We start from the raw sequence: 23,480 nt of genomic DNA, 5'->3' as shown, positions 1-23,480 counted from the left end.
TCTTGATGTGTTCTGAGAACTGGGTGGACACAGATGGGTCCGTTTGTTTGTCTGTAATACTATTCTCTCTTTCCCTAAAGTAATTGAACTTACAAAGGTTCTTACATGGAAGGAAACATCAAGCTGATTGAACTAGCAGCCTGTAGAATGGGGGGAGCTTTGTCTGCTGTGCATCTGATAAGGGTTAATGTCTAAATTACATGATAAACTAAAAGAAATTCAGCACCTGAAAATACCCAGTAAGTCACAGACAGACACTTCTCAAGGAGGAGTGCAGGAGCATAAATACAGAATAATATCCAACATCTTTGCACAGAACATATCTTGCAAGGTAGGGTTCATCAGACAGGTGACTAGAAGACAGCTCAGGAGTAGAGGCTGTCTGAATTCTGACGGTTGGGTGGAGCCCAGGAGAGACCCCTGGTTGCTTCCTTCAGAGGGATGAAGGTCTTTCCCCCAGGACCTTGAACTAGTTCTTGTAAGAGTGAAGTGTTAGAGGTGGGAACCCCAACCCTGAGCTCCTGGCTCCCTGCTCATCCTGAACCCATGCTCAGAAGCCTCCAGAACTGGAACTAAACTTCCCCCTATTTAGTACCCAGCTGCAGGAACCTCATTTTAGTAACAGAAAGCTGACTGGGCTCCCTAAGACAAGATCTGGGGAAGCCAGCCTCTTCCTCCCACTGCCTTCTGCGGATGCTGGCCTTCTGCCTGTTGTTTTCATCTGAGTCTTGGGTATTTGTGTATATGTGTTCCTGTGTTTGTGTGGGGCATCCCATGTGAGCACGTGTGGGCTAGGCCAGACAGCAACTCCATCGGGGTTGTTCCTTAGACACTGGCAAGTGGGTGTTGGAGACAGAATCTGTCACTCAGCCTGAAGCTCATTGATGAGGTTAGAGTGGCTCTGCAAGCGGTCTCCTGACATGTCTTCATGATACACAGAGCAAACAAGTAAGTAAGCGCCATACGGGGCTTAAGAGTGACTGAGCAAATCCCTCATGTGGATGTCCAGCCTGCGTGTACATGCACACACACATATGTACATGCTTACACACAGACCATCCTTCACATACATATACACACGCATGCCTACAGACATACCCATACAACACACACATGCGTACACACATGCTGGGATAAAAAAGGAATCTTGCCTCAACTTCTCATGTGAGGATTGCAGATGTGAACCACATCCTGCCTCTGTTTGGATTCTTTCTCTATATAATTGCGTTTATCAGAATAAAAAGCCACATGTTGGCCGGGCGTGGTGGCACACGCCTTTAATCCCAGCACTTGGGAGGCAGAGGCAGGAGAATTTCTGAGTTCGAGGCCAGCCTGATCTACAGAGTGAGTTCCAAAACAGCTAGGGCTACACAGAGAAACCCTGTCTGGAAAAAAAAAAGCCACATGTTCTAGTTTAGAGACAGGAGAATGGTTCTACATATATATAATTGCTCTCTTCAGACACACCAGAAAAGGGCATCAGACCCCATTACAGATGGTTGTGAGCCATCATGTGGTTGCTGGGAATTGAACTCAGGACCTCTGGAAGAGCGGTTGGTGCTATGTGCTCTTAAACACTGAGCCATCTCTCCAGCCCAGATGTGTGGTTTGTGGGTAGGAGTGCTTACATGTGCTTAAGACACTGGGTGTTGATGATAGTAATTTTAGAATTAAGTAATCTTGAATAATAATGCTGGTTTTCTGGTTGTGTTTTATTTTCATGACAGAAAATCTTTCTCCAGGTCATGAGACTGCATTTGTGTAACACAATGGGACCCATCTGGGATGGAGGCATGGAAGGGTATTGGCTTCCGTGGGTCTCCTCAGTTTATGGTACTGTGTGGCTCCAGACTGTCCTTTGGGCAGTAGGGACACTTGGAGCTAGACAGAGACACTACAGTGCTGCGTCTCTCAGCACAGCCTGAGAGCACGAGCCCATAAAAATCCCCTGGAGTAGCTCTTGCTGGTTCTTGGGTCCCCTGGAGTAGCTCCTTGCTGGTTCTTGGACAGCTTGGCTGTGTCTGCAGAAGTCGCAGGTGGTAAAGCCTGGCTTTGTCATGTGCAGCTTCCACTGTGTACAAACAAGGTGTGCTTCACACACTGCTCACAACCACGCAGGGAGGAAGAGATCTGCAGTTTTCTCTCTTCCCTTCTGGCGTCTTCTCCCCTCACCCCTGAGGCTAGACAAGTCTCACCTGTCTTAGGCTGACCAGCCTCGCACTTCCGTTCCTTGATTGGAAGCAATTGAGAAGTTGGGCTGCTCAGCTGTGTGGACAGACACGAGGATGGGTTCTGACATTTGCTTTCCGTCAGCTCACTCTTCTGATACTTGTTGGGAATCTCTTTGCGTTAAGGCTTTGCGTAAAGGGGACACATGGCCAAGGACTTCTGTGGCATTGAGTCTTGAAAACTCTCCATGCAGTTTTATGGTGTGGTGTGGGCTGTTTCTTAGTTCTGCTCAGGCCTATTGTTTATATTTTGAGTGCTTCTAGCATGTATTTATGTGTACCACATGTATGCATTGTCTGCTGATGCCAGAGAGGGCGTTGGATCTGGACCTGGAGTTATAGACAGTTGTTAGCTACCCAAAGTGGGTTCTGGGACTCATTCTCAGACCTCTAGAAGAGCAGTCTGTGCTCTGAAGCACCGAGCCGCCCCAGCCTGGGATGGGGGTGGGGCTGTTAATTTAATACCTGTTTTCTCTTGTCCTGAGAGTTTTTGTTAATGACAGGTACCATGTGAAGCTGATGAGGGGAACTTGTCCCTCAATACTGCGACGAAAGTGGTCTGCAGAGCTGAGATTCTATCCTCAAAGCCACATCGTGGCTTTAAATGTCTGCAACTTCTGGAGTTCAGTCAGATTTCCTGTAGTTCTCAGTATAGGTATCTCATATGTGGGCAACATTGGGGCAATTTCTGTGTCTCGGCTGCCAGTACAGAGCTGTGTGGCTATCAGAGACATTGTTTGGGAAAAGGGGTGGGGAATTTCTCTGGCCATACTGAGACTGACTTGTAGGTAGTGATGACAGGTCTCTGTGTCCCTCCCTTTTAGGCTCCATCCTCTGGGCACCAAGGCCCATCTTGTTATATGCCAACCTGACTCTGACCTGGAAGCCAGAACACCTTCCCCCCCCAACCCCAGCCCCTCAGAGCTGGGGCCCTGTTCCAGCTGCAGTGTGTCCCCATCCTCAGGAGAGAGCTGTGCAGCCTCTGCACTCACAGCTCGGGTAGACGGTCAGGTCGTCTGCGGTGTGCCTGGGGTGGTTGGTATTAATAGAAGCCTGTACAAGTGTTTTAGAACTGAGGTAGGAACCGGACACTGGAGGATCTGCTCAGGGTTTCTCTTTCTCTTGTAGTCATGTGTCCAGGGGTTTGACTTGTAAAAACTGTGACTCTGATTTTGGCAGGGGGGTGGCAGGGAGGACACATTTTGCCAATGAAAAGCATTAAAATTCAGGCTGCTGCCCGTGTCAGATTTCATACAAAAGACATTTTACAGTCAAACCCGGAAAACGTGGAAATAGAGATTTATAATGGAAATGCTGATTCAATTTAAGCCAAAGCCAGACATTTCATGGGGGAAAATTAGATTAAACAGTAGATGCTTAGAGAGGCCTAAAAGGCATATGCTATGCATGCGTCTCAAGCATTCGGGTACTTTCTGTGGTGAGCAGGAGGCAGCCCCTTGATGTTAGAGCCCTTTATTAAACACTCTTTTATCTGTCTTTGGACTTATCAGACCCCAAAACGAACGGCCTGCAGTCTGGTGATTCTGCTCATTCCTGCAGGATCACAGCGGGTGTTGTGGGTGGAAGTGATTGTGTCCTGTCACGGTGTGCCGTCTTTATGAGGTTAAGGCCATTTAGATGGTGACCATGGGGCTCCCAGTTACCACTGACCACTTACATGTGAGGGCAAGGAACTCCCAGAGAGGCCCTAGGACCTGCTGGCAAGGAGAGAGGCTTCCTGCTGTGGTTAGACACCTTGGGCCTCTACCCTGACCTGAGTGAGGTCAAGGCTGTTCCCAGGTGTGCCCTCCCCTGCCAGGGCTACCTGCCTACCTCACTCTGCTGCAGTCTTCTGGATACACAAACATTCCCGATTTTGACAAAGTCCAATTCCCAATCATTGTCTTGGGTTGACAGTGCTGTTGGTGTTCTATCCAGGAGGCCAATGCCAAGACTGCACTCACACTTCAGCTTCCATGAACTATAGTGTGTGTGTGTGTGTGTGTGTGTGTGTGTGTAGGGCAGAGGTCAACATTACACATCTTTTTCAATCATTCTCCTCCATAATGTTTAAGTCATGATCTCTTACCCATTCAGTGCCACTGGGCCAAGGGATCCTCCTGTCTCCACACCCCCAGTCACCCCTGGTGTAAGTCATGTGCCACATAGAAGCATGGCTTTTATGAGAGTGCTCCGAGGCCTCATGCTTGCAGGACAAGCTCCTTCCCAGCCATCTCCCAGACCTGTTGTCTTCTGTGACTTTTATAGTTTTTGCACTTTTCTATTTAATCTTTTTTTTCCGAGTGATTTTTATATGTGGAGTTAGGTAGGATCCAGTTTCATATTTTGCATAAGCACATCTAGTGTCTTTTGTTGGAAACGTTTCCCCCATTAGATTTTTACCATCCATATTGAAGAAGACTTGATCGTAGGCCTGAGAACAGGCCACAGAGGCAACTTCTGAAAGATTTGCTGTATGTAGGATTTAAATGGTCAGACACGTGGACAAGGATGGGGAGAAGGCCTTGCGGAGTCTTTGGTAGGAAGCATGCAAAATGCCCTGGATGATAACATAAAGTAGCCCGTGTGAACAGAGAGGCGGGAGGCCCAGGCTCTGGCAAGGATTGGGATAGGTACAGTGCTCCGTGCTGGCTGAATCAAGCAGGCTTTATTCTAAGGGAATATGACAGGGTTCAACTAGGTGGCAGCTGAAGCAGGGAGGGAAGGGAAGCATGACTCAGAGGAAGACTGTGTGGTGAGCTTGACGGCTGTGGTTGGATGTGGATTCGATGATCTGTGTGAGAGCTTGCTGGGTGGCAGTGTTGGGCGCAGCCTGAAGAGGCTGGACCGTAAGCATGAGCAGTCACAGTGCAGGTGGGAAGCGTGGAGTGCGGAGCTTTTGGGTTGTGAGTAAAGGCCGACTTGTCAGCGTCAGAGAGTGTGTGGAACCTCCCAGATGCACTCAGAGTTCAGAGAAGGCAGCCAGGGATAGAGAGCTGGACAGAGCATCTGCAGAAGGCCCCCGAAGGAGGAGGAGCCAGCAGGCAATTCAAAGACACAAACAGGGAGTCTGAGTCTGACCCACGTGTCATAATGCTGCTCCCTGCTCTACCCTGGCACCTGGGTCTGCAGCCTCATAGATTTAGATAGATGTAAGCTGATCATGAGTTCCAGCCCAGGGCCAGACACAGTTGTGAGAAGGGACGTAGGGGGTATGGGGCAGCAAGGTGGGGGACAATTTGTGTAACAGTCTGGGGCCCTGCCTGTTCATGTGGAACTAGCTGGTGCATGGTCTGCAATCATCCTAGCATCCCACCTGATAGACCTGTGGTTCAAGTTCCCTTGTTTACTTTGGTCCTCCAAGTCTGTACATCATGGGTTCATATAAGGGGTTCTCTAGGGTTTGAATATTTCAGGGTTCATCATGAAGTCCTGAACTCTGGTGGAAAACATCCTAAGTGTATCTTGGGGCTCTGCTGTCCTGAAGCCCACACTGGGAAAAATCCCCCACCCCACCCCTTCCCCTAGTAACACAAGGCTTGCCTAAGGAACTGTGGAGTTAATGCCAGTGTGATCTTTCTACCAAGGTAGAAGCTATGTGTAGCTTACCCCATATCATAAAACTCCAGAGAGAAGAATCCTGTTTTCTGCATTTTCGTGGCCATGTTAATGTTGCTACCAGATCTGTGTATTGGTTTGGTTTGGTTTAAAGAGTCTCTGAATGAAGCACTTATTTTCCTGCTCAGATTTAACAAAATGTTGTTAAATCTGATTAAACTTGCCTATTTAATAATAGCTGTCTTGGCTACTTTTCTCATTGCTGTGACAAAATGTCTGACAAAGCCAATCTAAGGAAAATTTTAACTCATTGGCCAGTACTGTCCATCATGGTGGGGAGGCAGGCTGTGCTGTGAGGCAGTTGGTCACATTGTGTCTCATTCGTCCAGAAGCAGAGACGTAAATGCTGGTGCTCAGCTCACTTCCTTGTTTTTCTTCAGTTTAGGACCCAGCTCATGGGGCGCTGCTGCCCACATTTCAGGTGGGTCTTCCCTCCTCAGCTAAACCTCTCTGAAAATCCCCTCAGCGGCAGGAGCAGAGGTGTATTTCCTAGGTGATTCCAAGTCCAGTCAGGTGGATATAAAAACCCATTTCTCAGGTCACTACACATCTGCAAGTGCATTGAAAGCTGTTTGATGAACATTTGGTCTTGACTTCCTATGATAGCAGGCTGAGCATACTGGACATCGCATGGCTCAGGTGATAGACCTTCAGAGAAGGCCACAGCCTCGTTCTTGTCCTCTTGGCCACAGGGGCCGGCCGGCCGGGGGTCAAAGTGGGGTACCTTTGTTTCTCCTGCATTTCCCAGCCATGCTCTGATTGGATTCTGCTGTGGAGAATAAGCATTCCCCACACAGTTATCCTTGCATTATCAATGTGCTATATAATTTTAACCACTCTTTTCTATGAATGGGACTCATAATGTGTGCATTTTGTGGGTTTCAACCATTTGCTACAGCTGCAGGCCTGATAAGAGGCTCAATTATAAGCACAGTATTGGTCTTTAAGACTCACGGATGTCTCGTGGAAGATGGGGAAATGTGTCTTACGTACTGACGATTGTGCTAAAGCAGCCAAGTGCTGTGGTTCTGTCTTGTCCCTCTCTGATGAATACCTAGGCTGTGAGCTGAGGGCCAGTCCTTCTCAGGTTCCCAGTCCTTGAGTTTGTCCTTGAGCTGTCTTCCTTTGCCCTCCCTAACTCCTTACTGTAGGTCTCCTGCTCATGCCTGGGAGGCCACACAACTTCCTTTTTTCCTTTTTTTCAAATGCCCACAGAGGGCTGGTTGTTTACTTTTGATGGCAGCAGAAGCCATAGGACTCATAGTGCAAGGCTCATTGTAGCTGGGGATGTAGTTGGTAAAGTTGCACACTTGACATGCAAAAAGCCCTGGGTTCGATCCCCATCACAAAGTGTGTGTGTGGAGCAATCTTCTTGTACTGGAGAGGCAGAGGCAGGGGGACCAGGAGCTCAAGGTCATCTTTGGCTACATTAGTGAGTTTGAGGCTAGCTAATGCTATATTCACAAAATAAAAAGCACAACAGAGGGAGAGGGAGGGAGGGAGGGAGGGAGGGAGGGGGGATAGCTGCAAGGATGGGGTGGTGTGTTCTTGATATTGAAAATGAGCTTGAGAAGGAAAACTAATAATCTGGCGAGTGCCTGTGTCTTCTCCTTCCCTCAGTGTCAGTGTCTGGACTCGGGAACTTGGAAGCATGGTCCTTATGCTAGGCCTAGCAGGATAGAGCAGGTTAGAAGACTACGTAATATGTAATTAGGTGCCCATTCAGTGCTGGGTATACTTTATAACACACCTTCATTTGTCAGTGCCTTTCATATTTATAAGGAAATGTGCTAGGGCTTATCGTCTGAGCCCCGAAATTTGCCAGTGTGCTATGTAAGCTAGTTACAGTGACAAGCCAGGAAGAGTAAGCGCGTGGAGGATCATGGGAAGAAGGTTGTAGAGGCTTCTTGTCTCAGGCTTTTGCTCCTAACTCTGACATGAAGCTTGAGGGACAGAATAACAAGTCCCCTGGATATTCAGTTTTCCACAACATCTTTATTTGTACGGGAACTGTTCATAGCATGCATTGGGAGTTTCTGCCAGGAAGCTACCTAACAGAAGAGGGTTCTGCACAGCCCAGAGGGCTCAGAGACCCATGACAGATGGCCTCTGGTGACTAGTAACTGCTTGCTTCTGTGCTCCCGCCTTGCCAGGGAGAGTTGCTGGGATGTGGACAGAATGAGGGTGGCAGCATTTTTCAGTCTACTAGTTGGGCCATCAGCAGCTCATTTGCCCCATACCTCAGTGGGATAGGGTGCCCCTTGACAGAATGGAATAGCTGCTGGGTATTAAGTTCATAGTCACTGTAAGGGTCTGAGGAAAAGCATGGGGCAGTAATATCCTGTCCTGTCTTCCCATGTGTTTACACTTACCGACCTTGTGAACTTGTATCTGAAAAGTTGCAGTGATCGTTCAGCTGCCTCAGGTTCCCTTTGTAACTAAGGTGACCTTGGCCTTCTGCTCCTACAGGCTTCCCTCTCCAGTGTGTTTAGTATGCTGCCGTGCCAAGTGGTGTACAGGGTGGGATCAAACGCAGGGCTTCATGCACACCAGGCATGAACTCTACTGACTGAGCCACATCCCCAGCCCTGAACTCTTACAGTTAAAGCCAATTAAATTAGTAGAGGCTCTTATATTATTGAGTGTCGGCACCTGATGCATTCCTTTAGTTATTTGTCAATTTGCTTGCGTGCTTGCTTGGTTATTTAGTTATTTATTTATTTATGGTACATTTACCACATACTAGAAACTGTACTGATCCCCACAAAAGAAATAGTGAGAAAAGTTATGTAAGCCTGGACCCACGTGGCTGCTCTGAGGGGAAATTCACACACAGAGAGTCAGGAATCTGCTATGAAGTACAAGGAGAGAGAAAGTAGCCAACATCATGGAAACCTGGGGTGTGTGTGTCGGGGGGGGGGGTGGGGGGGGGGAACGACACAGCGAGAGGTGACTAGCGATGTGGTCAGCTCTGAAGCAGCTGGTGCTCCAGTTAGAGGGCGCGGTTTGGACAGCAGCCTAAAGTGTGGGGGTCCTGGAAGACTGTAAAGGTACTCAGTATAATGTGATTGAGACACAGCATAGAAATGGGAGAGAACACCACACTGAAGAGCTAGCTGCACAGAGGGAGGTGGGAGCTCACAGAGCACATGGGCTTCTCCAGCATCCAGTGTTCTGTCACACAGCTATCTGCCCAGCCAGGAAGAGTTTAAGTAAGACCAGCCCCTAATTTCTGTAGCTTCATGGTTTGTCTTTCTGGCCGACATCTTGTCTTCACTACTCCTGGGTGACATGGCTTTAGTGGGTCTGATGATTGACATGGCTTGTGGGTCTGTGTGGTAGCTGAGTCTCAGCACTCCCTCCCCTCACCTCTCCAGGAGACCCTGTCTGACTCAGCTCTACAGCGCTGGGGTTTGGCTCCTTGTTGGCTGTGCAGGGGTCTTGTGTATTTTCCCACTTTGTGTCCTACGTGTTAGGTTCTGGACCTTCAGTGTGTGCGGGGCATGGGGAAGAGAGGGGGAGAGGGAATGAGCATCTCAGAGGTGTCAGGGTGGCCCTTAGCATTTCATAGGTGGCCTTGTCACATCTTTGTTAGGTAGGTATAAGTTTCTGTTCTTTTCAATGACAGTGAATCTACTTGGATTTTCCATTCCTGGGTCAGTTTGGAGAAGTTGATTTTGCTAGGACATTATTGGTTTTCGATTTTTGTCACGTGGCTGCTTCTGGTATTGCCTGTTGGGGATTCATATAGCTCTATACCAAACATTAAAGAGAAAGGGGTGGGAACACACACATGCATGTGGATGTGGGTATGTGCCCCCGTAAGGGCTGTTGAGAGGCCAGAGGAATAGAGCAGCTCACTTCCTTACATGTCCGTCTCCTTAGTTTTTGAGATGCGATCTCTTACTGAACCTGGGATGGCAGGGATGGCTCCTAGGTCCACCTGTGTCCATCTGCCAGTGTTGAAGTTACAGCTGAAGCTTTTACACAGCCTCTCAGGATATCAATCCAGGTCCTCATGCTGTCATATAAGCACACTTACCGACCAAGGCGGCCCCTAGCCAGCATACATTTTTAAGTTTAAATTTTTATTGTCTGTAAAAAGCAGCCATCCAAAGAACTGATGGGTCCCTCAGAAAGCTAGTTCACAGAATCAGATGCATCTCAGTGGAAGAGGGCCAAAGTGTTTGCTTTTTTGCTGTCGCTCCCTTGGTTTCCAGGAACTGTTTCGTAAGAGTCTAAATTGTGTAGGAAATAACAGCAATTCATAGCAGTCTACAATCCTTTTAAAAATAGTCATTCTAGGTGATCGAGAAGAGGCAGCCATTCCCTTGTGTCTGAGAACACAGGTCAGGATATCTGTGTGTGCATCTGCTTGCATTTTCTCCCTCCCTCCATTTGTCACATCCAGGAGATCTCTTATCTCCTCGGTTACATAATGGCTCTGGGATAAATAGCCTGAGGCCATGAGCAGACTGATAGCTTTTTTTAGTATTGGGGACAAAGTAGCTACTACCCTAGGAAAATGTCTGCACGTCTTCTCAAGGATGCCCATCTATTCATCTTGGCTACCAGGAGCTTGCCCAAACGTTCTCAATCTGTTTAGCTGATTAAGACTTTTCATCTTGGCCAGTGAACTGTAGGTGGATACTTATGGGAGGGACAAGAGAGCCACTTAGCCTGTCAGAGCTGAGAAAGTATGCAGTGTTAGCAACATTTTTTTATGGTTAAAGATAAAAGAGAAATGAAAATACATCTGATCACATTTCTGCTCCACACATTTACATCTGCTACAGTCGTTCCTGTGTGGTGCCTGAAGCGAATCCTGCATCCTGCTAACGTTTCTCTAAGAGTGCTGGTGTTGGGTTTCTGTGAGAGTTCCAGTCAGCCTTGCACAACAGGATAGTCAGGCACACCTGAGCTCTGTGACAGTGTAAAGAGGCTTGGTATCAGCAGAGGCAAGGGTGAAAGATGAGAAATCGCCTGTAGACCGGTACTGACCTGAATCATGTCAATCACAACTGACTGTTTTCTGTCTTCTAATTCAGGCAAAGGAATGCTAACGACAGAAGTATTAAAGAGTGCTGCCGAAGCCGGGACAGTGTCACCACAGCCCCTGGAGCACACTCGTCGTGGCCTCAGAGAAACCGTGCTTTGAGGATGCTGTTTGCGTTTGGTGAAAAAGGCAACCACCTTTCTGTCTCTGTCTGTTACAGTGCTGTGTGACGACCATGGAGGGAGGCTCACACCACTACTGCTGATAACTGCTTCCTGTTCCTGTGGACATGAGTGATCCAAGGCCGTCACAGGCAGAGAAGCACAAGCTTGGCAGAGCTGCTGCCAAACTCAAGGACCCTTCCAGAACCATGCAGGCTGATGATTATTTTGCTCGGAAATTTAAAGCCATCAATGGCAGCATGGGACCTGCTACTTTAAACACTTCCAGTTCGAGTGAGGGCGGAGGAGGTGGGGGTGGGCCAGCCAATGGTACCCCAGCAGTGCCCAAGATGGGTGTGAGGGCCAGAGTTTCTGAGTGGCCTCCTAAAAAGGACTGCTCCAAGGACCTGGCTTGCAAGACGCTGTGGGAGAGTCGTTCTCAGTCCAGCTATGAGAGTGTTACCTCTATCATCCAGAATGGCCAAAATGACCAGGGTGACAGGCAGCCAGAGGAGCAGCTGGACCTGGACTTTGTAGAAGCAAAGTACACCATTGGAGACATCTTTGTCCATTCTCCCCAGAGAGGGCTGCACCCCATACGACAGAGGAGCAACAGTGACATCACCATCAGTGATATCGATACGGAGGATGTCCTGGACCAACACGCAGTCAACCCCAACACGGGAGCGGCCCTGCACAGGGAGTATGGGAGCACTTCATCTATTGACAGGCAGGGTCTGTCTGGAGAGAATGTTTTCGCCATGCTCCGAGGGTACCGAATAGAGAGTTATGACCCTAAAGTGACTGGCTCCTTTGGGTTTCCAGATTTCTTTCCCTGTGACACTGCCATCTCCCCCAGCCTCCATGCAGCAGCCCAGATTTCCAGAGGAGAATTTGTCCGCATCTCAGGGTTGGACTACATGGATGGCGGCCTCTTGATGGGGAGGGACAGAGACAAGCCCTTCAAGCGCAGGCTAAAGTCAGAGTCTGTGGAAACCTCACTCTTCCGAAAACTTCGGGCAGTCAAGAGTGAGCATGAGACCTTCAAGTTCACGTCTGACCTGGAGGAGGGACGCCTGGACCGAGGCATCCGCCCATGGAGTTGCCAGAGGTGCTTTGCCCATTACGATGTGCAGAGTATCCTGTTCAACATCAATGAAGCCATGGCCACGAGGGCCAGTGTAGGGAAGAGAAAGAACATCACCACGGGGGCCTCCGCAGCATCACAGACCCCGGTTCCTGTAGGCCCAGCCGGAGGCTGCGAGTCCCCGCTGGGCAGTAAGGAGGACCTCAACTCCAAGGAGAACCCAGATGCTGATGAGGGCGATGGGAAGAGCAACGACCTGGTCCTCAGCTGTCCATACTTTCGCAATGAGACTGGTGGGGAGGGCGATAGACGCATTGCCCTCTCTCGGGCCAACTCAGCCTCTTTCAGCTCTGGGGAGAGCTGCTCCTTTGAGTCATCCCTCAGCTCACACTGTACCAATGCAGGTGTCTCTGTCTTGGAGGTGCCACGGGAGAGCCAGCCCATCCACAGGGAGAAGGTCAAACGCTACATCATAGAGCACGTCGACCTCGGGGCCTACTACTACCGCAAGTTCTTCTATGGCAAAGGTAGGCACCTGGCTTCCTGCAGGGGCTCTGGGACTCTTCTATACTACTGTGTTAATGCCTTCCTGCGAGATATACATACACACACACAAACATACACACACGCCTTCCCCAATGTCCTAAGGACAAACCAAAGTACAATTCCATCAGCATTCACTCTGGAGAATCAGTGAGTGAGTCTATTAGACTGACAAAGCGTAGGTAAGGAAGGGGTTGTAAGCAAGGTGGCCTTATAGCAGCCATGTGGAAGGATCTGCAGCCAGCATGGATGACTCTGATAGCTGCACAGATGGGAGCCTCTTCCCCAGTTCTTGCTCCACCTTGTACTTTAGCCCTTTCTGAGTTAGGGCAGAATTAGCACACAGCTGATGGATGGATGGATGGATGGATGGATGGGTATTGTAGGGGCCCTCACCCTCCCTGACATTCCTTTTACAGGATGTCAGTAGTCCAAACGTCCAGCTGTGACAGTCTTTTGTAAGCAGGCACCCCTGGTCCTATGAAGACAGCAGCAGTTTGGCTCAGAGAATAGTCCCGCACGACACACTGGGACCCAAATAACGCAGCACTCGAGGGGCAGCTTTGGAGGAGGAAGGACTTGTTCTGACATGGTTGCAGAGAGTCCAGGCCATAGCCAAGTGTCCCTGTGTTCTTGGGGTAGACATGGGATCATGTCGTGCAGAGAATTTTTTCATTTTACAGTGCATAGGGAGGGCTAGACAGACGGTCAGGGATTGGGTATCAGTTGTGGTGACACAACTTCAGTGACCTGCTCTTCCGGCAAAGTTCTACCTTGTAAAGTTTCTAGGGCCCTCCATAGTAGCACCACCAGCTACAGACCCGTTGTTTAGCATGAGCCTGTGGGAGACGTTGAAATCATCCCAGGCTTCAGGCACTGCCGTGGGCCTTTCTGCTTTAGAGCAGCTTCCTCGGTACCCGTCACCTGGACAGCTCTCACCAAGGGCATGCTTCCTCCCCTCTGACATCGAGCTTTATTTAAACTTTACCCCCTTACTAAGTGTCCTGTGGTTACATCCATCCTGTGTTGTCCTCTGTGTCGCTCCTTGCACTGTGTAGCTGGATAACTCTGTGGGTTCCCCACCATTCTCTGCTCTTGCCTCGTTAATTCATAGGCTGGATATGCCCAAGTCCCTGCTGAAAGAATTCTGAGTTGACCAGATGTGTGTGGCTCACATGAGCAGGTACAGAGTTAGGCTTCCTTCTGCCGTTGTTCGGGACATCTTTCATATAGTATAGAATAAATTATTTCCACTTTTCTCTGTCTGACCATCTGTGTGCGACACAGGCTTTGTCACCAGAATGCTCCTTTCCCTGTTCCCAGCTCTCCTGTTTGAGTTCAGTCCTTGTCACAGGAAAGCCCAGAACCTCTGACTGACACCCCCATGTCGTGCCCTCCCTTACGTAGGAACTCTGGAAAGGAAGAAGACAGCTAGTTGCTTTTGGCTTTCGAAAATGACCTCAGCAAAACATGCTTCCTCCCCAAGACTTGTTATAGCTAGAAGCTGGCACATGAAATCAAGTCTGTAAGTGGCTTAGCATCCAGGCTGAGTGCTGGAGAGTTGGGCCTTCAGGAGGAAAGGTTCTCAGGTCCTAGTGTGCAAAAGCTTAACAGCTCCCACTCAAGTGCGTCCATCTCACCTCCAGAGTGTGTATGAGAGGAGCCAAGTTTACTGCCCCTGACTGATGGCACCACTGGACTTGTTAATGGCCTTGGAGTCTGTTGCAGGAAGTGATTTCTAATCTGGCTTTTCTGTCACTTGTGTAGACCTCTCTCCAGTGACCTCTGCCCTCTCTGATTGATGATGGAGACACTGGAGAGCTTTGGAAGCAATGCTCTCAGACTATTTAGGTTGGTAAAGAAATAAGTTAATCAGCTCCCAGAAATAGCTTGTGTGTACACACCCTGGAGTGTATGGTAAGGAGATGTAGCCGTGCTGGCTGGCAGTGCAAGACTCTTGGATTCATTTCTGACTGGGGGCTAGGCCGAGGACCTAGGAAGTAGCTGGAAATCTGAGTTCTAGACTGTCCTGTGAAGCCCACAGAATAAGGAAATGCACCAAAGGCCCTGGTTTCTCACTGGGAGGAAGCCTGGGAAGCCCAGCTGAGGGGGAGTGGCCTCAGAGGAAAGCTGCCAGGCTTCAGTGTAGAGGAGACTCCTGCTTCCTCAGGGCTACTTGAGATATAATTAAGAGCAGGAGTCATTAGGGACCAGACATTGGTGGCTAGAGTCCTGAGGATTCAAGTGTAGAGACAAGCTTAACCCCAGAGCCTCAGGGGTGTGTTTCAGAGAGGATGAGGCCAACAGCTGTGAGCCCTTGCTCTCCCTCCCTCCATGCTCTCCCTCCCTCCATGCTCTCCCTCCCTCCATGCTCTCCCTCCCTCCATGCTCTCCCTCCCTCCATGCTCTCCCTCCCTCCATGCTCTCCCTCCCTCCATGCTCTCCCTCCCTCCATGCTCTCCCTCCCTCCATGCTCTCTCTCCCTCCATGCTCTCCCTCCATGCTTTCCTCCATGCTCTCCCTCTGCCCACTTAGCTTCTTCCCTGCTGCGATGTTGAAATACTCTGACAAATGCAACCTTAGGGAGAAAGAGTCTATTTTAACTCACAGATAAGTAGGATCTATCATGAATGGGAAATCTGGACAGCAGGAGCTTGAAGCAGTCAGGAAACAGAGAGGAATGAGTGAGAGCCAGTATCCAGTATGTCCACTCCATTTTACCCAGCCCAGGAGTGGTCCCACTCACAATTAAGATGGCTCTTCCTATGTCAGTTACTGTAATGAAGACTGTCCCCACAGGTGTGCCCACAGGTCAGTCTTTCAGCTTGTCAGGTTGACAGTGCTTGCTTCAAGCTCCCCTCCCCTCGCTCCTTCCCTGCCTCACTTTTTCTTCCGTCTTTCAGTTTCCCCTTTCCTTTCTCCTTCCCCATCTCCTTCCTATATAAAATGGCATCTGACAGGACACATTTGACTTTCTTCAGCGGTGGAGGCAACTTGGAAGAAGCAGGGGGCAAGAGAGTGGCATGAGGCTCCCTCGTGGTGGCAGTGGCACTGCCCAAACTAAGCTGCTCCAGGGGAGCCTCATATTATCTGGGTTCACGTCTTCATCATCTCCCACAAGCCCCCACCCAGCTCCCTTCTCTCCAGTGCTTGCCTTCCTCTGCAGCACTGAGAATGAAGGATGCTGCAGTCAGAGAGTTTCACACTGGGTTGGAGCTGGAGGTGTTTGTGCAACGCTTGCCTCCCATGCGCAAGATCCTAAGTTCAGCAGCCAGTCTAATAAACAGAAATCCTGCACTATCCACCCCACCTCAACACCACGTTCCTATTTAGTGTCTGGGAACTCAGGAACTACCCCTTTGCCAAGGCTGAAGTGCCCGTCTGTGGAAGTCCGTGCTTAATAACCCAGGGCTGTGAAAGGGCCAGATGGAGAACATTAGTGATTCCTAGCCCACCCAATGCTGTCTTCAAGATGAGCTAAGGATTCAGGGACACCCTGCAAAGGACTTAGAGTAGTGCCTGTCTCACCACATGGGTGTTGTGCATTTCGTGTGTGTGTGTGTGTGTGTGTGTGTGTGTGTGTGTGTGTGTGGTCTTCTCTCCTGAAAGAGGCCATTACCTCTGCCACACCCAGACACAGAATTAAAGGCAGCACTTTGTTTTGATGGTTAAGAGATGAGGAGAGAAGCAGAAGTATGGGTGTATGTCTGGTGAAGCTGCCACCTGGCTCCACACACACTCACCCCCCCCGTGTCACTGATGCTAGCCTGGGGGCTAGGGGAGGGGCGTGTCTTATGAATTCCCTGAACTCTCTGCTGAGTCAGCCATGACTTTCCTTTGAGTTTCATGTCCCTGCCTTTTCTTCCCATTTTATAGAGTCGGTGACTAAAAGGGAGTAGGGCACTGTTAAATTCACGAGGGTGAGCAGAGTGCCATCTAGCAAAAGTACTATTCTAAGACACATGTTCCTCTCTGAGAGGACATTGTTCATGGACTTGGCTTAGCCTCTCTCCGTGGCCCTCATCACTGTTGCAAACAGGTCCATTGAGTCCAGGAACTCGTAATAAGAGGAACTACCCAGATGACCTGGGACTCTGGCACCAAGGGACAATGCCAGGCACTTGCTCTCCTGTGCAGGCAATGAGGCCGTAGAGAGTCAGTGTAAGAACCTGCAAAGGCCTGTTCATACCAGACCCCAGCAGGTCTTAGGTCAGCATGGAGAAACAGGAAGGAGGGTGCTGCTTATCTGTGAGGCTTGCTTGATAGCCAAAGTGGAGACCTCAGGCGTATTCTGCTCTGGTACAGTAAGATGGATCTTGCGCCCGCCAGACTGACCAGCAGTAACGCTGCAACAGGATCCTTCTGCACACGTTTATTGGGAGAGCTTGATTGCAGAGGCGAAGAGACCCGGAGCCCAGAACTGGTGCTGCTTATATAGGCCTAGGAGAGGCGTGTCTCACACCCGGATTGGTTATGCATTACGCCTCATTTGCATGTTCCTCATCTGATTGGCTACTCTCTCTCTCTGTACCTCACAGAGCCTCATTATCATGCCCGGGCCAGGCAGTGTCTTTGCAAAAAACTTTACTGCATATGTACACATTGGTTGTTTGTCCAAACTTATGCGTGGTGGCCAGCAGTAGTCAGTGCCACTCTGCAATGGCACATGTGGCTTCCCACAGATGGAAGTGAAGGTTACCATCATGGTAGGTCCCACAGGTTCTGGAATCCTAATAAAGCCCACTGTGCATCTATCTGCTCAGCTCCAAGCTCCATTCGCTCGCCCATCTCAGAATGTACAGAAGCTGGACAGCTGAGCTTCCCCAGCAGCCTCTCCTCTTCCTCTTCTTCTTCCTCTTCCTCCTACTCTTCTTCTTCCTCTTCCTCCTCTTGAGACCACTCAGCTGAGAACTGCAGCAAGTAGAAGAGGCGGCAATGGCTCCCTCCATCCCTTGTATGCCATCACATGTATGCCCATGCATTTGGAGACCTGAGGTTGGCCCTGGGAGTCCTTCTGGACCCTTTACCCTTCTTTTAGAGACAGGGTATCCCGGCTGAAACCAATGCTCACTGGTGCCACTGGTCTGGCTTGCCAGGTCACTGTAGGAACCTCCTGCCTCTGCCTTCCTTCCAGTCAGGGATTAGGCGACATTTGGGTGGGGTTTAGGAATGCAGTCTTATGCACATTGTCTGTGGGGAGGGGTGTGATGAACATCTTATCCAGAGCCATCTTCCCAGCCCATAGCTTGGTTTTCACTTCTCGTGTGAGGGCATCCCCCAGAGCTGTTCATTGGAAGTGCTGCTGCCAGGCTGTCTGCCATCTTACAGCAGGTCACATAATCTCTCACCTTTGACCCCTTCTAAAACATGGGCCTTCATTGGTTTTGTATGAAGCAAGTGTAATATTTTTAAACATTTCATTATTTCACTTCAATGCTGTGGGTTTTCCAAGCTTAATAGTGGTTTGGTTAAGGTCGGATCAGAATCACATGACACCAATACCTCAGTCTCCCTGCATGGGGAATGGGCTCTCATAATGCAGGAGTATGGGTTTCTCAAGGCTGAGTGTGACTTCACAGTGGCCTGAGGCAGGATCTTCACTTGCCCATTTGCTGGGCTTTTATTGTCTTTTGTCCACAGCTCCTAAAGCCTGGTGTAGCCAGCGATCTGAAATACAGGCACACAGTTGACTAGAGGGAAAGGTGATCAGCTGGGCCACTTCACCCCAGTCAGTAGCATGCGAAAACAGAGTGGCCAGCTAGTTCTTGAAAGGCAGAGGACCTGTAAGCTGCTTTTTAGGATACAGGAGTCACAGGCTTCAGAGGCCTGGAGGACGTGGGTCCTGGAGCTTGTGACTGCTACGATCTTGCTGTGGGTTTTACCACTGGACCAACTGCCTGGTTGCCCTCGTCCATCTCTGCAGCCCCCGGACTCATTGGTGACTTACCAATTAATCAGTCTTCCTCTTAAGATATTGCAGAGTCTAGAAACAGCCTTGGGCTGGGGTCCCAGGCACCCCAGACCTTTGTCTTCCTTTCCCCCTTCTTGATGGGGCAGCCAGGGTACAACACCAAGATCCTGTGACTCATTCCCACACTGCAGTCTTGTTAACCTCTTTTTCTTATCCTGTGCTATTGTATTCGTGTGATGTGTGGATTTTCATTCAACTTAACAGCTTTCTCGTGGTTTCCACCCTGCCAGGGAAGGATTTCATTTGATTCACTCTTGAAACAATTTTATGGAAATCATTAGCTCATTGGTTTAGAAATAAGGCCGGCCTGTGGGGGGCCAGAGTCTGAATGCACACAGCTATGAGGGCTTGCTCATGAGCCTCTGTCCAGAGTGGCAGGGCTTCTCAGATCAAAAATAACAGAGATCTTTCCTGAAAGGGTCCAGGATGTCCTTTAAAAGAGTTGCCTTTGTTCCCTCTGGGGAAGTGGGGGAGGGGACAGAGCATAGACTCTGTTCACATCTTCATGGTCTGTGGACATGCTCTACGTCGGAGCTAGACACCATGTTCTCAAATCTAGGGAAAATTTTAATTTCTTTAGAAACACATGCAGGCATTCTACAGACTTCTTACTGAAACTAAAAGCACCACCAGGAGGGAGGTTCCTAGCAAAGACTGGTGAGGCGGAACGGCTATGGGGTCTGCCGGTACAGGCATGGTGCCTGTGGACGGACCATGGGGACCTCACCTCCACATCTGCTTTCAGAAATGCAGGCATGTGAGTGAGTCAGAGCCAGAGCCAGAAATGCAAGCAAGATGTGGTGAGAGGACACCTTCCTGTATTCTCTGCCCACTAGGCTCTGCTCCTTGTCACCTTTGATGACAGAGCTGAGGGTTCTCCAGTTCTTCAAAACACGGTTTCTGATTCAGTGGAGTATCATGTGCCACTTGTCGCCTTAAACAGATAGCTGCGTGTGCAACTGCATTTGCCCAGGGAGTCCTTACAGGACAGCGGGCCTGTGGGAAACATAAAATCTTCAACAGTCTGTTAGAAAACACAGAAACTTGAGCGGGGTGTGTGTGTGTGTGTGTGTGTGTGTGTGTGTGTGTAATTTGAAGACAAGTGACCATCCCAGAGTGCTACAGAACATGGCCGAGAAGAGTAGAGCACCAAATACCAAGCCTGTGGGAGGATAGCTAGCCGCCGCAGCTTGGAAAGCTCTAGACTGATCCTTGTCTGCTATAAAGGCAGGTTTAGTGCAGTGTCCTAGGCCCCTTGTCACTAATGCATGTCAAGAGAACAAGGCATACTGAAGTAAACAGTTAACATCCTCATACTATGATTTTAAACTACTGATTACAGTCACAAATGGCTGCTCAGCTTCTTCAAACCTGACATGTGTTTGGTGACACTGTTCTGTCTACTGTCTTGGTTGTTGTTGGCAGCACATACTGTATCTACCACACAAGCTTTATCCAATCTGAAATTAATCCTCCTTCACTCCAAAAGTAGCCTCCTTGCGGTTTCTGGCTCCGCCTGGTTCTAGAAGGACTGAGTATCTGTTTTACACTATTCTGGTCCCCAAGCAATATAAAACAAATGGCCTGCATTTCAGAACCAATTTGGGCAGTGTTGGCTGGAGTGGAGCAGGCAGTTGCCCCTTTGGTGACTTCAGATCTTTCCAGAAGTTCTCAGAGCACAAAACCACAGCTAGGACCCTTGCAGAGCTGCAGGTTTCCCAAACTCAAAAACTGAGAGTTGGGCAAGAGAAGCTAAAGCCTAGAAGGTAGCATTCAGAGGGGAAACGTGGTGTTTTGTATAAGGGTGGGAAAATATCAGGGTTGAAGCATATAACCCTTGGAGAACTGGCCAGGCTGTGGTTAGCAGAGAATGAATGAACAGTTCCTTGGGGTCCCATGTACCCCCTGTTCTGCATGAATCACTGACATGGCTGCTGACAGTAGGCGTGCTCTTGACTGTGTCAGTGGGTATATGGCAGTTGTTCCTGTGTTTGACAAGGCCCGACTGCCTCTGCTGTGCTGTGGTAAGATTCCATCAATACGAAGCTACGGAGAGACATAGTGACTCCTCACTGTTCTGTGGTCCAGAGAGCAGGAGTGCCCATCACTGGGAGGAGGGTCATATTGTGAGTGGGGATTGCTTCCTTGAGTGCTCCCCTGTGTCCATACTGCTAAATGTCCCCTGCCATGTGGCTGTTATACAGAAGAGTGCAGGCTGGTGACTGTCCATTAGAAAGTGTATCCTGTGTGTATCCTCTGCTTGGTAGATGGGACACCCCAGGGTCCATCCCTGCCATGGGGTTGTGTGACTCAGGACCAGGGGTTTATGGGAAAGAAGAGATGAGCTGACCTTGGCGGAGGGAGTTGCTGGATTTGTAGGAGCAGTGACCTTCACAGCCCAGAAACCATCATGTGCTTCCTGTCTCTAAAAACACTAGGGACACTTTAATGACACGGTGACCTTTGCCACTCCACTGATGGCTAAGATTACCCTGGCTAGTCTGAGTGGCTCATTGAGTGACCTCCAGAGTCTCATTCAGTGTGAGAAGGTCAACTTCCGTATGGAATGGAGCAGTGCAGACTCCTTGCTGACTCTTGAGGAGCCATGCCCCTCCCCCCTCCACAGTGTGAGGCTGCTGACCCATCTTCCTAATGGTGCCATCTACAGAACAGCAGCTTTGAGGTGGGACCCTCAGCATACTGTGACGGTGCAAAGCAGATAGGAAAGCAGAAAGCCCATGAGATGACACCAGCTACGTGAGCCTGCCTAGATCCCAAGCCAGAGGATCCCAGCCGTGGGAAGGGTTGTGGTGTGGCCTTGTGGCTTTGCTCTGGGACTGTGGGGAGGGTCGTGGTGTGGCCTGTGGCACTGCTCTGGGACTCACTTCATGAACTGCTGCTGCAATGTCACTCTCTCACAAATATGCTGTTTTGAATGGCAGAGCACCAGAACTACTTTGGAATAGATGAAAATCTTGGCCCTGTGGCGGTCAGCATCCGGAGGGAGAAGGTGGAAGATCCCAGGGAGAAGGAAGGGTCGCAGTTCAACTACAGGGTGGCCTTCAGGACAAGCGAGGTAAGAAACTGCTGTTGGTCACTGCCACGCTACTCAGTTTTAGAAAACCTAGCTTTGATGTCAGTCATCCACTAAGGACACTGAGAGGCGGTTATGTGGTCCCATCCCAAGTAAACACTTGGAAGCCTGTCCTGGCTCTCAGGTGACCACAGTCTCGCCACATTGCATGATAGGACAGCATGGTGAAGGTGGACAGTTATGAGCCTGAGACATGAGAGGAAATGCCATCTACACAGTTCCCATCAGAAGTGGGAAATGAGTTTAAAACCAAATGCAAAAGATGAGGCAGCCTGCAGTGTGGCTGGCCTGTGACAGGCAGGCATAACCAAGGTGACCACACCTCAGAGAGCAGCTTGTTGTGCCCCACAGACTTTGTACTGATTGAAACCTGAGGTCCTTACGTTGTGCAGCTAAACAGCAGACACCAACCACCCTAAGGAATCAGGGTCCCCTGCACAGCGGGTCTTGGTCTTTTGGCCCACATAATCAGAGTAGCCGATCTTCTAGAATGTGCCAGCTGGCCACTTTAGGCTTTCCTCCTTCCCTTTGCTTCTGTAAGTGTGGTGACACTGCCTCTCAGCTGGTATTTGCAGATGTCCTGTTGAGCTAGACTGACTAGGTGCTGACGATGCTGACTGAGACTGACTATGCTGCTATGAGCTAAGCCCTTCCCTTGAGTGACAGCTTTGAAGATAGACCTGTGCAGACTAAAGGTTAGGGTAGTAATTGAATTTAAATAATTAATGAAGCAAGCTGTCATGGTGGCTGTCACGCTAGTCACCGTCCCTCCATCTATTGACAGCATGGCTAGTGTGTGTGTCATGTGTCTCTGGGATGACACTCGGTTCCCAAGGTCAAGCAGTAAGACCTCCTGGACCACAGGGCAGTGCTATCATGACAGCCTGGAATGGTGGCCTAGGTGTCTTCCTTACCTCTATTTCTGTGAAGACACCATGACCAAGGTAATATAAAAGAAAGCATTTATTTGAGGTTCATGGTTACCGAGGGTTAGAGTCCGCAATCATCATGGTAGGAACCATGGCAGCAGGCAGGCATGGCACTGGAACAGTAGCTAAGAGCTCACGTCCTTCATCTATAAGCAGGAGGCAGAGAGAGGGCTAACAGAAACAAAGGCTTGGGCTTTTGAAACCTCAAAGCCTCCTCCAGGCTAACAAGGCCTCACCTCCTAATCCTTCCCAAACAGTTCCACCACCCAGGGACCAAGCATTCAAATATATGAGCCTATATTCTCATCCAGAACACCGCACCAGGCTTCCAAGGTATAGAGCAAAACACAAGACTGCGTTCAGTGGTCCTCCTCTCAGCCACCCACACGCAGCCCAGGGATGTTCAACGTGGGTTCAGTCTTCAAACAGAAGACATGGAAAGGAGTGGAAGGGATAAGCAGAAGCGCACGGATGGAAGGAGAAGGGTGTGCTGGGGCTTCAGCCTGAGCCCTCCCTCAGCAGCCTCCCCAAGGGGCATCAGAGCTTCAGTTGTCTGGTGAGGCTCTGGCTCCTTTCTTAGGCTCTTCTGTTTGTCTCAGCCCCTGTGATGACTTCCCGTCCCTCTGTAGGGATGTTGTTGATAAAAGGCACGGTCATTTATGTTTTCAGATGGAGTGCCTTGCTTCCGTTTGATAAACTTTTAGATCCCCTTGTGAATAACCAGCAACGGGCACTAACCAGAGTCTCATTTGCCACAGCTCACAACTCTGAGGGGAGCAATCCTAGAAGACGCTGTCCCCTCCACAGCTCGGCACGGCACCGCCCGGGGCCTACCCCTCAAGGAAGTCCTGGA

The 23,480-nt window shown here is 49.7% G+C and overlaps 1 protein-coding gene across 5 annotated transcripts in view; it reads left to right on the top strand.

Annotated features, from left to right (window-relative positions):
- The window catches only part of Sipa1l2 (signal-induced proliferation-associated 1 like 2), a 151,796-nt gene that overhangs the window by 66,136 nt on the left and 62,180 nt on the right, over positions 1 to 23,480 (top strand). For all 5 annotated transcript variants that reach the window (NM_001357372.1, XM_011248389.1, XM_006531024.1 and 2 more), the window contains 3 exons: positions 10,895 to 12,617; positions 21,547 to 21,680; positions 23,386 to 23,480. The exon at positions 23,386 to 23,480 is cut by the window's right edge and continues 94 nt beyond it. In NM_001357372.1, coding sequence (NP_001344301.1) covers positions 11,132 to 12,617; positions 21,547 to 21,680; positions 23,386 to 23,480 — 1,715 coding nt within the window. In that variant the 5' untranslated portion in view covers positions 10,895 to 11,131. Of the gene's footprint in view, positions 1 to 10,894; positions 12,618 to 21,546; positions 21,681 to 23,385 lie in introns of those variants that run through there.

This window comes from Mus musculus, chromosome 8 (assembly GCF_000001635.26).
Source record: "Mus musculus strain C57BL/6J chromosome 8, GRCm38.p6 C57BL/6J".
Classification (NCBI taxonomy): domain Eukaryota; kingdom Metazoa; phylum Chordata; class Mammalia; order Rodentia; family Muridae; genus Mus; species Mus musculus.
Note: the sequence above shows the minus strand (reverse complement) of the source record. Positions and strands in the feature narration are given on the sequence as shown.